The sequence below is a fragment of the Dreissena polymorpha genome, chromosome 5, assembly GCF_020536995.1.
Source record: "Dreissena polymorpha isolate Duluth1 chromosome 5, UMN_Dpol_1.0, whole genome shotgun sequence".
Lineage (NCBI taxonomy): Eukaryota > Metazoa > Mollusca > Bivalvia > Myida > Dreissenidae > Dreissena > Dreissena polymorpha.
Window position 1 is genome coordinate 34,466,230 of NC_068359.1, and position 15,441 is coordinate 34,481,670.

Here is a 15,441-nt window from a genome sequence, read left to right on the forward strand (position 1 = left end):
TTAACAAAATGGTTCTGTGTTCTTAACAAGTATGCTTGAATTTGACTTCATTCTTTTCAGATTATTTCAGATATTGTTTAATCCAGCTAATATTTTACTTTTTATTATTCCAGCAATAAGTCTAAGATTTTGGACAGACGCCTGCGCTATTTGACAGACCACTTCACATTCCTATTGTTTGACAATGTGACACGATCTCTATTTGCCAAACATAAAGTTGTTTTGGCCTTCATTTTGTGTACTAATCTGTTAATGTGAGTGATCAGGCACATGCAGGGACTACTTTTTTGCGTATTATTCAGAGTTTTCCTAATCACCTTTAGTTGCTATATGTACAATGTATTTACTAGTTGTAGTTTTATTTCAGAACCATAAATAGATAGATATGTCTAGGTTGGCGCTAAGGATTGTGATTTAGCAGCCAAAATGCATGATATTTAGAAATTAGTTACATTGTACCACAGAACATGTGAAAGTCCATTTTATTAACCAGGTTTTCCGAAGGAAAAAACTGGTTATTAGATTGGCGAATGCGGGCGGGCTGGCTGGCTGGCTGGCTGGCTGGCTGGCTGGCGGGCTGGCGGGCGGGCGGAACAAGCTTGTCCGGGCCATATCTATGTCGTTCATTGTCAGATTTTAAATTCATTTGGCACATTTGTTCACCATCATTCACCATCATTGGACGGTGTGTCGCGCGAAATAATTACATCGATATCTCCAAGGTCAAGGTCACACTTTGAGTTCAAAGGTCAAAAATGGCCATAAATGAGCTTGTCCTGGCCATAACTATGTCATTCATTGTGAGATTTTAAAATCATTTGGCACATTTGTTCACCATCATGGGACGGTGTGTCGCACGAAAGAATCACGTCAATATCTCCAATGTCAAGGTCGCCATGACTAAAAATAGATTTAAAAAAAAAAAACTTACAAAGGGGGTTAATTTTGTTTGTTCATTTCAAAAGTTCAGTTTGAGTTGTCTCCCTTTATCAGATTTTTTTTCACAATGAAAACCTGGTTTTGTGACAATTTTGTCCCTTGTTTTTAAATATTCTCAAGATTTTTGTAGCAAATTAGAGAATTTAGTAGCCAATAACTTTATTAGTCGCAGTTGGCTAATTGTGCTGCTGTTTATCATAAAAAGGGATTTTTTATTCAGACCTGGACAATATTCAATATTCAAAGTTATCATACTATTTTAAATGGTAATACTACTTAATTATTTAGAGAAGAACATTTTTTTTCAATGGAGGGTTAGTGTAAGTGGCATGAAGCTTTTAATTGGCTTGCTTCCATGTAAAACAGATATATAATACTTGGATTGTTTACTCCCTAGCTATTAATGAGATTTTTTAACACGTAATTGTTCAGACACTGTGACAAAGAATTTTTTTTACTCCAAAAGGTACTTTCCCTATTGAGGAAAAACTAAAAAATTCTCCATTGCTATCTGAAAAATTCCCAAAAGGAACGAACACTGTCAAATTTGTGCCCAAAGTGCATTATCTGCAATATAGTTAACAAATAAAATGAGCTCATAAACTGAACATTTCAAGCCAAAGTTCATGTAAATGAATACTTGATTTGATTTGTGAAATATATACCAAGAAATTTAAAAGACTCCCATTCTGAAGATTTCACAACATGAATTTTCCCATAATTATTTGTTTGCGCCAATTTACCCAAAAAATATCGCTGCTAATGTATCCAGAAACATGTTTAGAAGCTGCAATTAAGCAGATAAATGCTTCTGAATGTGTACTCATCAACAAACAATAACTTGTGTAATAATTGTATTTTATATCATGTACATTTTCTTATGAAGTATGATTATACATTATAGTTGTGTTATTTTTTCAAAAACAAGCAGAATCTGTTAGATTGCAGCTTTAACAGTATATCCAATAGATGCAAACCATGTATTCAAACTTCCAAACGCTATTTTATGTCAATTTGGAATAAGACATCAAACTTGGAATGGATATAATATTTTGGTGATTTTCTCAAACAGAAATATTCAATTGATGTTCTAATGGTATTTTTTGTAATATTATGTCAATACTTTAAGTAAACAAAGCACTTCTCTATTAGTTTTGTAACTAACAGTTATATATAATTTATATTTGTCATTCTGACTATTTTTAAAATGTATTCATGCCTGCATGGACATAGTTTCATTTAACCCTTTGCATGCTGGGAAATTTGTTGTCTGCTCAAATGTCGTCTGCTGAATTTCTAAAATGAGCGGTTTCTTTGAATTTTTTTCAAAGAATACTATCAGAATAGCAAACAGTTTGGATCCTGATGAGACGCCACATTTTGTGGCATCTCATCTGAATCCAAACTGTTTGCAAAGGCCTTCAAAATCCGGTTCCAGCACTGAAAGGGTTAAGGATAAAACAAACAATTCCAATTTAAAATTCACTTTTGAAATGAAATCAATTTATATGATGCGATTTGAACGTGCAAGTGTCTATTTTATTTATGATTTGTCAAAATTTAGACAAGTAATTGGTAAAACTGCTTGTAATAATTTGTTTAACAAAAAAATAATTCCAAGATTGATGTTTTATTCTACCTTCACATAAAAGTGTGTTTTGTGTTCTTATTAAAAAATGAAGCATACTCTGGTAGATTGCAAAGTAGCAGTATATCCTATATAGATGCAAACCATGTATTCAAACTTCAGTTTCTTTTGTTTCAAGAGTCATTTCCCCTCATTTAGTAGCAAGTATCCACTACCCAGATACCACATGGGTCTAAACACGCATTTCGCGTATCCAATACATTAAGCTATTTTTTTGCTGTTCATTTCAGCAACCGCTCAAAGATTCTGGACAGACGTCTGCGCTATTTATGTGACCATTTCACCTATGCACTTTATTGTAATGTGTGTAGATCGCTATTCGAAAGGGACAAAATCTTGTTCTCTTTCATTCTCTGTTCAAATATCCTCCTGTAAGTATTTTGTTGGCGTATGACTGTTTCGTTGTCGTTACCAGGTTTAATTTGTAACATTTTTTCAGGGACTTTTACTTAAAACAGGTTTAAAAGTTACTTCAGTTATGGTTCTTTGTTAATTTTTCAGTAACCGGTCGAAGATACTCGAGAAACGATTGCGATATTTGTCCGACCACTTCACATATAATTTATATAGCAATGTCTGTCGGTCCCTTTTCGAGAAAGACAAGCTCCTCTTCTCGTTTTTGCTCTGTTCCAATATGCTTCTGTAAGTATGTCACCCCCTAACTCTGTCCTGCCTGTTTGGATGCCTTCATTTGAACCTCCCTTAGTGAAAACGCAGCTCATTGCATGTACGTAAATTTTCATCCCAGATAAGCTTGTGCAGTCTGCACAGGCTAATTTGGGACGACACTTTCCGCTTTTATGGATTTTTGTGTGTAGAAAGTCTCTTCTTTACAATAATCCAGTTCAGGCAGAAATTGTCATCCCTGATTAGCCTGTGCAGACTGCACAGGCTAATCTGGGACAACACTACGCACATGCATTAAGCCCAGTTTTCCCAGAACAAGCCACTTTTGTGTTCCTTTGCATAACATCTGTACGGTTGGTTTGGAATCTTGCAACTTGTTTTTCTTTAACATTTGTGATTTGCATGTGTGAACTAATTTGCATGTTTGAGTATTTAAAACATGGTTATTTTTGAGCGGTCAAAGTTATTGGAATGGCGTGTCTACGACTAACATGTCTTACTGGCTTGAAGTGTGGCTCACAAAGTTTTCATAAATCAAACTTTCATCTTAATCGTGTGCAATTCTAATGCTAACCCCTGATGCTTTCTACATAACAATATCACTATATAAACCCTTAACTTTATTAAACACACTCATAATAGTATCTATTTAAATGGACCAACTGGCTGCTATTTAAACAATGGCTCTATTTTTTTTGGTAATTGTTCATCCACTAAGTACCTTCCGGTTATTAGATATCATGTAATTATGATTCATAGGAAATTCCAATTTAATGGCAGAAGTAAAACCCCTTGACAGTCATACATGTACAGATATCATGTGGCGTTTCAGGAAATCTGACCCTGATCTTGCCTCAAAATTCTTTGCCAAAGGGTAGAGCAGAAGAATTATTTCATGGTTTCTTTCTGGTGTCTAATATAGTGCTGTAAATCACAGTTTTTATGCCCTCTGTAGGAGGGCATATAGTGATCGGACTGTCGTCTGTCCATCTTTCCATCACACTTTGCGTTTAGGTTTCGAAAAATGCTCATAACTTCTATCTCCCTTGAGATGTAACCTTCATATTTGGTATGCATGTGTATATGGACAAGGCCTTTCCATACGCACAAAAAATTTGACCCCTGTGACCTTGATGTTGAACTTAGGGTCCGCGTTTAGGTTTCGAAATCTGCGTTTAGGTTTCGAAAAATGCTCATTACTTCTATGTCCCTTGAGATATAACCTTCATATTTGGTATGCATGCGTATATGGACAAGGCCTTTCCATACGCACACAAATTTTGACCCCTGTGACCTTGACCTTGAACTTAGGGTCCGTGTGTAGGTTTTGAAATCTGCTTTTAGGTTTCGAAAAAAGCTCATAACTTCTATGAAGCGTTTATAGGGGGCATAAGTCATCCTATGGTGACAGCTCTTGTTTTTCTTAAGTCTGATTTTGTACTTTTAACAAATGTTTCAAAAACTTATTAAACCAATTTGCACACAATTTAGTTGTTTTCTTTTTTTATGTAACTAAGGTAGGAATTATATCTAGATTTCATAAACATTTGTATTATATATAGATATTTATTCATGTAAGCTCTCAAATGTCATTTATATTTTGTAAACACTGAATATTTAGCCTAAAAAACAAACTACTCATCAAACAGATAGCAAGCCAAATAGGTTGAAAATAGACTTTGGTTGCTTAATCTCTGCTCAATGATTTGTCAGGCGTTTTCGGTTTAAATACATCCCCCAGAATTGGGAAGAGGGGGAGGAGGAAGAATTTTGCATCGAGGGATTTGACTTCACTAAGATGACTGGGTTGGGTACCTCAATATCGCAATGTGTCGCATCTTTCTCTTGCTCATCCGTGAGCGTATCTTTGTACATAACTGATTAACCCTTTGCCTCTCAGATACCGGGTAGGACGCGCATGTAGTCTTTTAGAAAAATTTTATCAAATTTTAAACCTTCCTACTAGATTCAAGATTTAAAGCCTTCATTTCCAACACTAAGATACTCCTGAGCAGCAAAGAGCATAAAACCTGAACAGCCTGTGAGTTACTCGCAGGCTGAAATGGTTGTGTGCTGGTTGCATTTAGCCATTTCACTTTGCGTCTGAGAGGGAAAGGGTTAATACCAAGGGATAAGTATAAGTTTAGATTAAACATTTAAACATGCCTGCAGTGATGGTTTAATATCTGAAGTTTAAAATGCAAAATCAATACTATGTATTATATTATTAGATTTACATATTTTAGTTATTTAATTTAGTTTTTTGTTTGTGATTCTTTTATTTTGACAACTGATTCTAAAAGTAATATTTTTAATCATAATTTGCTCTATACGCTTCAACAATGCTTTAAAATGTAAGTGCTTGGTATTAAACTGTGAACAATTACTAAAAAGACTATGCGTAAATATGCAATTTAAGTTTAAAATGTGTGAAAATCAACTCTGTATGAGAAAGGTCTGAAAAATTTACTTGTTATGTATACAAATTAGTCTTCTTGAAATTACAAGCATCAAAGTTTAAAATTAAAGGAAGATATGCGTTATACAGTCCTTAAGTAAAAATATTACACCTCAGAGATATTGGTCCTTCTATATCTATATGACCGGTTTCAGTCTGTAAAATGCGATAGAGGAATCTAATAGTATATGGACCGGTCACTATTTTTTGTATAGGACCGTTCAGGGTTACACACCACTAAATGTGCACTGTGTTGAAGCGTTTTATTAAACAGCATTAAAATTAATTCAGCATTAACAAGAGTAAAAAAAAACTTAATTTAGAATAAACGACACGCTGACCTCAATGCCAACGTTAACATCCAATGTTTATAACAATAAAGTCAAAACGATATTCACTTCTATTTTCTATTCTTTCATCCCTGTAGCGAAACTTATTTTAAATCGCACTTTTATTCCTATTCCTATCGAAGTTAACATCATGCATGATAAACACACAATCCGAAATACGTTTGGCATTCGTTCGATGCCTTACACAAACAACTAACTGTTAATCAACACACCATCCGATATATCCTTAACATCCAGAGAATTTAGCTCCAACTGGAATGTTTCGTCAGAGAAACTACGTCACACGATATATATACATCATCATTTGCGCATTCAATTGCATGAAAAATAAAAGTATGGAAAGCCGGTACAACACTGTACAATGATACAGGGGACACTCTTCGGTGTAATATAAGAAATAGTAAACTCCACTTCAGTCCCAATGGCATTATAGTGACCAGCCAGGCAGCCACAAACCGTATATGGACCGAAGCCGTAGGCTGAGGTCCATATACGGTTTGTGGCTGCCTGGCTGGTCACTATAATGCCATAGGGACCTCAGTGGGGTTTACTATTTCTTAATTAATTAACTTTGTTAAAAGAAACTAGCATGAAATTAAGATTTGTCTTAACGGTGTATGAAAACTGGCAAGGGAATGTTGTTGTTGTTGTTGTTGTTTTTATCATTTTGTCACAACCTTTACTCACATACTCATTGTTGCTTGCTTTATCTGCCAATGGTAGTAGATATCATATTGTGCTATCCGTATTTGTAATAAATTTCTTGATTAGTATTTAATATTGTGTTCTAATTTTAGTAAGAACAATTTGGATTCAGTGTTTTGTAATGGATGACTTCAATTGACTAATTTGTGTTGTACAATTAATATATGAAAACTTTATATGGTTATAAAGTTTAAAATTTCTCTTCAGATTTATCAGTAAAATTAATATTGACATAATTAAAACGTATAAGTTTGATTATATTGTGCTTTACTGGCAGAGCAATATAATTTAAGTACAAAAGTTAACGTATGTATGTAATATAAGTTAAATGTTAAACTATGATAAAGTTTCCAATTATTATTATACTATTGTACACTTTATACTAAATAATAATACAATTTGTTTCTTTATTTATATGATTAATTCAGAATAAAACAATAGAAAATTATTTATTATGTATTGCAAGTCGAATGCATGAAACTTTAATACGCCAGGCAGAGGTTATTATTCACCTTACTTCATGAATTGAATGTAGCTTTCCGAGTTTATCTTTGGCATGAAAAACACAAATACATACATGTATAAGTTAGATGATTATTACATACATTTCAAGCTGAAATTCATATAATTAATCAAGAATATTAAACTATTTCCTTATGTTTAAAAATTAAATAATTTAAAAACTTTTAATATTTTTATTGAACATTACAACCCCCTCCCCCTCCTCCCATCACTCGGTATCCTGTACCCTGACCCCCCTGCTTTCCGTACACAGATCTAAGCAGGAGCTGGACCGGGATGAGTTCATGTTCTTCCTGACAGGGGGTGTGGGTCTGGAGAACAAGCTTGCAAACCCCGCCCCCACCTGGCTCACGGACAAGAGCTGGGACGAGATTTGCAGGGCCTCCGATCTGAAGACACTCAAGAAGTTCAGGTACGGTATGCGCACAGTTTTCTGGGGATGTCATATGCTAATTCATCTGCATATTTTCCATCATTGTGCTCTGAAAATAATGAGTTGATTGGTTAATCTTTGCCTGTATTTACCAACCCATTCTTAGACTTTAGAATAAAGAGTAGAATTTGAACCAAGAAAAGTAGGTGCAGTGTTTGAATATATACAGCCTACCACTCCTTATTATGTCACAAAGAAATAGTCATGTTCTCAATGATGAATGGTGTAGATAGAGGTAGTTAATGCCAAGTTTTACTCAGAATTAAACCTTTACCACTTAGATACATATTTTTACACATTTGTAGTCCATCAGAAAATTAAATTTTATTAAAGACCTTTGTGACTAGATTCAAATGTTAAAGGTTTCATTTCAACCCATAGATACTGATGAGTAGCAAGCAGCATAAAACCTGAGCAGACTGCGAGTAACTCACATGCTGTTTTTGCTCTTTGCACACACCATATTCACCATATTCACTTTGCTTCTGAGCAGAAAAGGGTTAAAGCAATTATGGAACTTAAAGAATACTCTATATTCTAAGTCTAAGAATTGGTCAGTGAATGCAGGCTCTGGGGATGTCAATCATATGATAATTAATCTGCATATTTTCCATTATTGTCCTTTGAAAATAATGAATTTAGTAGTTGACATGTTTTTCACAAATGAGCCTGTTTGGTAAAACGTGTACAAGAAAAAAAAAACATCGTGTACATCTATGTTTGATATTATTGGAATGAAAAATATAATACTTTTTAGTCATTAACATGTAATGAAAAACATTTGTTTATACTTTTATGCAAAATCTAAAAACAGTCTTTTTGATAAAAGAAATTCTCTTCTTAGAGAAAATCTAGTTTAGGCGGAGAGTTTCTTCCCTGATTAGCCTGTGCAGGCAGCACAGGCTTATCTAGGTAACACTTTACGCACAGTTATTAAACTTCATTTTTCCAGAATCAGACTCATGTTATTCTTACCAAACTTCAGACCCAATTTTATCCAAAATCTGGACAAGTGGGCCAACTACTACAACACAAAGGAACCGCACAACGAGGAGTTACCTGCCCCTCTCAACGCTGAGCTCAACGACTTCCAGAAGATGATTGTACTAAGGTGCATCAGGCCTGACAAGGTATGGCTTAAACATGAATACCGGTCCACTATTACATGAAGACCAGTCCAAGTGTAACATGAAGACCAGTCCACTATAACATGACTTCCAGTCCACATAACATGAATACCAGTCCACTATAACATGAATACCAGTCCACTACTGTAAACGTATAGAAATTCGTCGGTATGAAATTTCGTGGTTTAATAAAAAATAACTAATTCGTTGACACGTAATTTCGTGGATTTCAAATAAAAAACAACTAATTCGTTGATACGTAATTTCGTGAATTTCAAATTTTCGGAGAAGACTTACCGTCATAATTATTAAGATTTTATGAAAACAACCAGAGTAATAATAAAGCATAATATGCTTATCTGCGTTGACAGCAAGACTTGAGGTTAATGTGCACTGAACCATGAACGTGTTGCCGATAATTGTCGATAAGAGCGATAAAGCGGCGCACTTGTGGGTCCCCACTCGCTAATTGCCATCAATGTTGTTTTAACAATATTTGTAAATCACAGCGCAATTGGTCCACTAGTAGTAACAATTGAGTAATAAGGTCCCCAAAATGCAGGTGTGAAAACCGTTATGTTTCTTTTAAGTTTAATTGGCACTAATTGACATATGTGATAAATCTGCAAACTGTTAATTTGACGACGTCCCGCAAAAGAGGACAGTCGTTGATGTATTGTTTATATACTGTGCTTGGTTATAAAATTATTATTAACCAAACACTTATCAATAAAACAACATATTGCAGTAACTAGCGTATCTCAATCAAACAATGTCTCTTTCAAAATGGTTGAAAACGGGAACAGTACAGACACTTTCTCCTACTATAGCAGGATTTCCCTACCCTGCAAAGGCTCTGTCTACGACTGAAGCTTTATTAACACAGGCCGTTAATGATGCAGTAGAAGAAATGGTCACCATGATGAATAAAACGTATATTTACGATGATGAATAAAAATTGAAAAACTCACACGACTTTAGTGTTTTATTAATGCACTGGATCGCGAACAATTTGATATTTTATATAAACACAATACTTGTTATTCATACAGTAATCATTAATATCGTAGTTCTTATCATACTAAGTAATCATAAACATCTTAGTTCAAACATATGTAACATACGTAAAATTAGTGGAAAATAACAACAACAATTCGGAAATATTTTAATTAGTCAAGATAAAGTGTAATGTGACCTACTGAAGTGAAGTTACTATTACAAAAAACAAATATCTCGGAAAATCGACAACAAAATACAATGCCGGAAATGACATTCGCAAATGACCGATTTCGGATTAAAAATGTATAAATAATCGTTGGTACTTGAATTCGTGGTTCGGCGGACCAACGAAATCCACGAAAATTTGTACCACACGAACTTTAATGATTTTACAGTATAACATGAATACCAGTCCAAGTGTAACATGAAGACCAGTCCAAGTGTAGCATGAAGACCAGTCCACTATAACATGAAGACCAGTCCATGTGAAAAGTATAGGGCAAGATTTTCCTGAAGCTTTTACAGGAAATATGAGTTAAATGCCCAAGTAAACAATTTGTAGTGGATGAGATGTCTGCCTTAGCAACCGGAAGTTAAGGGGTTCGATACCCACTGTGGAAGCGTTCTTTATATCTCCCTCATAGACACCCAGTACTAGTTCTACCAAGGAAGCTTTTCAAATAAGCCATAGGCTTTCAATCCTACAAATAAGCCATAGACTTTCAATCCTATCAAGCTCAAATAATAGGTTTAAACTTATGTTTAATTATTGTAATGATTTGTATTGCTGGGAATGACAGAATGTGCATACCGGTTTACTAAAGCTGTTATGATAAAACAAAACTTATTTCGCTTAACCTGAATTTTGTGACTTTTTGTGTTTCCATTGGTAGCACTCCTTTTCCTGCTCTAGGTCAATGCAGCAATCACAAACTTTGTGACAAGCAAACTTGGCAAGAAGTTTATCGAGCCTCCACCGTTTGATCTCGCCAAGTCGTACGGAGACTCGAACTGCTGTGCCCCACTCATCTTCGTGCTCTCTCCCGGCGCTGACCCAACGATGGCGCTACTGAAGTTCGCTGAAGATAAAGGCTTCAGTGGGGACAAGTTCAACTCCATCTCCCTGGGACAGGGCCAGGTAAGGGAGCAGATAGGGGAAGATTTCAGGCTACATCAGCGATTTTCTTTCCCCAATAGGGGAAAATACTTGTGCAACACCAATAAGGAAATATTTGCACGAAAAAAGAAAAAAATTTGGAAAATGCAAGTCATGCAATCTTCAGATTGGGAATTACGGGTCTTTTTTATTTGGTCAGTACTTCATTACACAAACCCATCTAACTTTTCTTTTACATGCCTTTTTAGCTCTACTGGCCGAAGGCCTGAAGAGCTTATGTCATAGCGTGGTATCCGTCGTCCGTGCGTGCGTTAGACTTTTTCTTGTTTACGCGATAAAGTCCACAGTTTTCATCCGATTCTTTTCAAACTTGTTCAGTGTCTTTATATTAATGAGGACTCGAACCCTATTGAAAATGGGTTACATCAGAGTAAAAAGTCCAGAATTATCTCCCCTTGAATTTGACAAAATTGTGAAATAAGGCTTGTTTACGCAATAAAGTCCACAGTTTTCATCCAATTATTTTCCAACTTGCACAGTGTTTTTATCTGAATGATGAGTCATACCCCATTGAAAATGAGCAATATTGGAGTTATAAGTCCAGAATTATCTCCCCTTGAATTTGAGAAAAAAAATGAAAATTCAGTTTTTGTATGTAATAAAGTCAATAATTTTCATCCAATTCTTGGCAAACTTGCACAGTGTTTTTGTATCAATGAGGACTCAAACCCTTTTAATGCCCCCCTTCGAAGAAGAGGGGGTATATTGTTTTGCACATGTCGGTCCGTCTGTCCACCAGATGGTTTGTCCGTCCTTCCACCAGATGGTTTCCCGATTTAGGCCTAGGATCATGAAACTTCATAGGTACATTGATCATGACTGGCAGATGACCCCTATTGATTTTCAGGTCACTAGGTCAAAGGTCAAGGTCACAGTGACTCAAAACAGTAAAACGGTTTTAGGATGATAACTCAAGAATGCTTAAGCCTAGGATCATGAAATTTCATAGGTACATTGGTCATGACTGGCAGATGACCCGTATTGATTTTCAAGTCACTTGGTCAAAAGTCAAGGTCACAGTGACTCGAAACAGTAAAATGGTTTCCGGATGATAACTCAAGAATAATTAGGCCTAGGATCATGAAACTTCAAAGGAACATTGATAATGACTGGCAGATGACCCTTATTGATTTTCAGGTCACTAGGTCAAAGGTCAAGGTCACATTGACCCAAAACAGTAAAATGGTTTCCGGATGATAACTCAAGAATGCTTACGCCTAGAATCATGAAACTTCATAGGTACATTGATCATGACTGGCAGATGACCCCTATTAATTTTCAGGTCACTAGGTCAAAGGTCAAGGTCACAGTGACTCGAAACAGTAAAATGGTTTCCTGATGATAACTCAAGAATAATTAGGCCTAGGATCATGAAACTTCATAGGTAAATTGATCATGACTCGCAGATGACCCCTATTGATTTTCAGGTCACTAGGTCAAAGGTCAAGGTCACAGTGACAAAAAACGTATTCACACAATGGCTGCCACTACAACTGACAGCCCATATTTCATTCATTGTATGTGTGTGTCCGAAAACTATAACCTTGGTTAAAGTTCCTTGGTTAAATTTGATAACTTTTGAAATATTGAAGATAGCAACTTCATATTTGGCATGCATGTGTATCTCACTGAGCTGCACATTTGGAGTGGTGAAAAGTCAAGGTCAAGGTCATCCTTCAAGGTCAAAGGTCAAATATCATTGTATTTTTCTTTCCTAAAACTTTAACCCACTTATGCCTAGTGGACACTTACATCCAGCTAAATTGGATCAATTTATCATGACTGACAGATGACCCCTATCGATTTTCAGGTCACTAGGTCAAAGGTCAAGGTCAAAGTAACAAAAAACGTATTAACACAATTGCTTCCACTACAACTGACAGCCCATATTTGGGGCATGCATGTTTTACAAACAGCCCTTGTTTAAAAAGAGCAATATCGAGGCAATAAGTCCAGAATGACTTCCCCTTGAATATGAGAAAATTTTGAAAACCCGCTTGTTTACACAATTTATTCCACAGTTTTCATCCAATTATTTCCAAATTTGCACAGTATCTTTATATCAATGAGGACTTGAATCCTATTGAATATGAGCAGTATCGGAGAAATAAGTACACAATAATCTCCCCTTGAATTTGAGAAAATTCTCCTTGTTTGCGCGATTAAGTACACAGTTTTCATCTTATTCTTTCCAAACTTGCACAGTGTTTATAGCAGTAGAGCGATTCAGGCCCTCATGGACCTCTTGTTTCTGAAATGTTCAGTTTCAGCGCTCATTTTATTTGTTAACTTGCAGATTATGTGCTTTTGGAAAAAAATTAACTCAAATTTTCTGACAGCAATTTGGAGTTGTGTAATTTTACCTGGATTGGAGGAGTACTGTATAAAGAAGGAAACACAATTATTGTACATGTGCATTTATTGCATTTTATGTGCATTTTTGCAAAGATCAATAGATTATTGTCTGTACAATAATAAAGTTTGCAATTTGTGTCAAAAACATTATTTGTCAAATAAACATGTTGTGACCAGTCTTGTCACTTGATCCTCTGCAGGGCCCGATAGCGTCTCGTATGATAGAGAAGGCGCGGACGGACGGCACCTGGGTGATGCTACAGAACTGCCACCTGGCCGTGTCCTGGATGACCCCCCTGGAGAAGGTGTGTGAGGACTTCAACCCCGAGAACACACACCCAGAGTTCCGCCTCTGGCTCACCAGCTACCCCTCGGACAAGGTGAGCCTGCGCATGTAACATTTCTGCACTAAGATGTTTGTAACTGAATTGAAGTTTGGTCTAGGAAAACAGGTCCTAATGCATGTGTGTAAAGTGTGATCACAGACTTTCTGCCTAAATTGGATTTGTGCTAAGAAGAGACTTCCTTTAAATCGAATATTCCATTTAAGCGGAAAGTGTCTTCCCTGAATAGTCTGTGCAGACTGCACAGGCTAATCTGGAACTACTCTTTAACTCACAGCATTAAGCCCAGTTTTCTCAAAATGTTGCTTTAAAAACACTTCTGCTCACAGATGTTTTTAACTAAATTTTGTTCTTCTACAGAAATAGCACTCCTCTGTTGGGGTGCACACAGAAGATTAATCTATTTGCCTTTAATATTGTAACCTTCATAAATTAATGAAGCACAGACATGTTGGGCTGCTTATATGGGATTCATGTACTGGCCTTATCCTGCTTCAGTTTAGTTATGGTTTTTATGCCCCCGGATCGAATGATCGGGGGTATATTGCTTTTTGCCTGTCTGTCGGTCATTGTATGTGTGTGTCTATCAATTGTATTTGTATGTCTGTCTCAAAACTTTAACCTTGGTCATAACTTTTGCAATATTGAAGATAGCAACTTGATATTTGGCATGCATGTGTATCTCATGGAGCTGCACATTTTGAGTGGTGAAAGGTCAAGGTCATTCTTCAAGGTCAAGGGTTAAATTCTTGGCTTCAAACCGCAGTAGGGAGAATTGTGTTTCACAAACACAGCGCTTGTTTATCTCTCAAAAAGAAGTTTTGCGGAGTCAGCTTTAAGCATGAAACACATTTTGATGTACCAAGTTAACTGATGTGTTTAAAAAGCATTCCACAACTGCAGGCTGTCAATGTGTAATGCTGTTCACAGCTCATCCGTACCTTAGGGATGGAAATGAAGCTTTTAAAACCTGAATCCAGTAAGAAAGGTCTAAAATGTAATTTGATTTTCTAAGTGACTACAAATTATCAAAATGCATGTCTAAGGAGTAAATAGTTTATAGAGTTGTGTCTATAAAGATCAAATCTAGTATGAAAGGTCTAAAATGTAATTTGATTTTCTAAGGGACTACAAATGCATGTCTAAGGAGAAAATACTTTATAGCGTTGTGTTTATACAGTGTTTTGTTTCACCATTTTGGGAATGGGGCCTGGTCTCTTTGGATTTGGACAATTTGCGATGTTTTTGCAAAAATGCGTAAAATAGTGAAATTGTTGTTTTGCTAAAAAAGTTCATCAAAGTTGAGATTAAAAGTGTTGTCAGTATTATATGTACCAAGGTTAAACGTATTTAGCTGGATAGGAATTATCAAAATGGTCAGATTTAAAAAAATAAAAATAAAATTCGATATTTGGGAATTATAACCTTCAATTGGGAATTGTTAGATCCCATTGGAAAAATATATACTTTTGTCTATTGGGAATTTGGCAGTTTACTGGACCCGATTTTGAAGGAAAAAAAACATGGTTATATTTAATAATTACTATGTATTTGCTTTGCGCAGTTCCCAGTAACAGTGCTACAGAATGGGGTCAAGATGACCAATGAGCCTCCGACGGGCCTGAGACAGAACCTTCTACAGTCCTTCCTCAATGACCCCATCTCAGATGAGACATTCTTTACAGGCTGCCCTGGAAAAGAGGCCGTATGTAGTGTTTCACAATGTTATATATATAAAGTAAACGTTTAAAAATGAT

The 15,441-nt window shown here is 35.8% G+C and overlaps 1 protein-coding gene across 8 annotated transcripts in view; it reads left to right on the plus strand.

Moving 5' to 3' along the window:
* Window positions 1–15,441, plus strand: part of LOC127881593 (dynein axonemal heavy chain 12-like) — a 152,681-nt gene that overhangs the window by 127,331 nt on the left and 9,909 nt on the right. For 4 of the 8 annotated variants that reach the window (XM_052429577.1, XM_052429582.1, XM_052429583.1 and 1 more), the window contains 6 exons: window positions 3,089–3,229; window positions 7,503–7,661; window positions 8,668–8,812; window positions 10,722–10,946; window positions 13,541–13,720; window positions 15,249–15,389. In XM_052429577.1, coding sequence (XP_052285537.1) covers window positions 3,089–3,229; window positions 7,503–7,661; window positions 8,668–8,812; window positions 10,722–10,946; window positions 13,541–13,720; window positions 15,249–15,389 — 991 coding nt within the window. Of the gene's footprint in view, window positions 1–113; window positions 255–2,817; window positions 2,959–3,088; window positions 3,230–7,502; window positions 7,662–8,667; window positions 8,813–10,721; window positions 10,947–13,540; window positions 13,721–15,248; window positions 15,390–15,441 lie in introns of all 8 variants that reach the window. The other 4 variants (XM_052429580.1, XM_052429579.1, XM_052429581.1 and 1 more) reach the window with 2 other exon arrangements.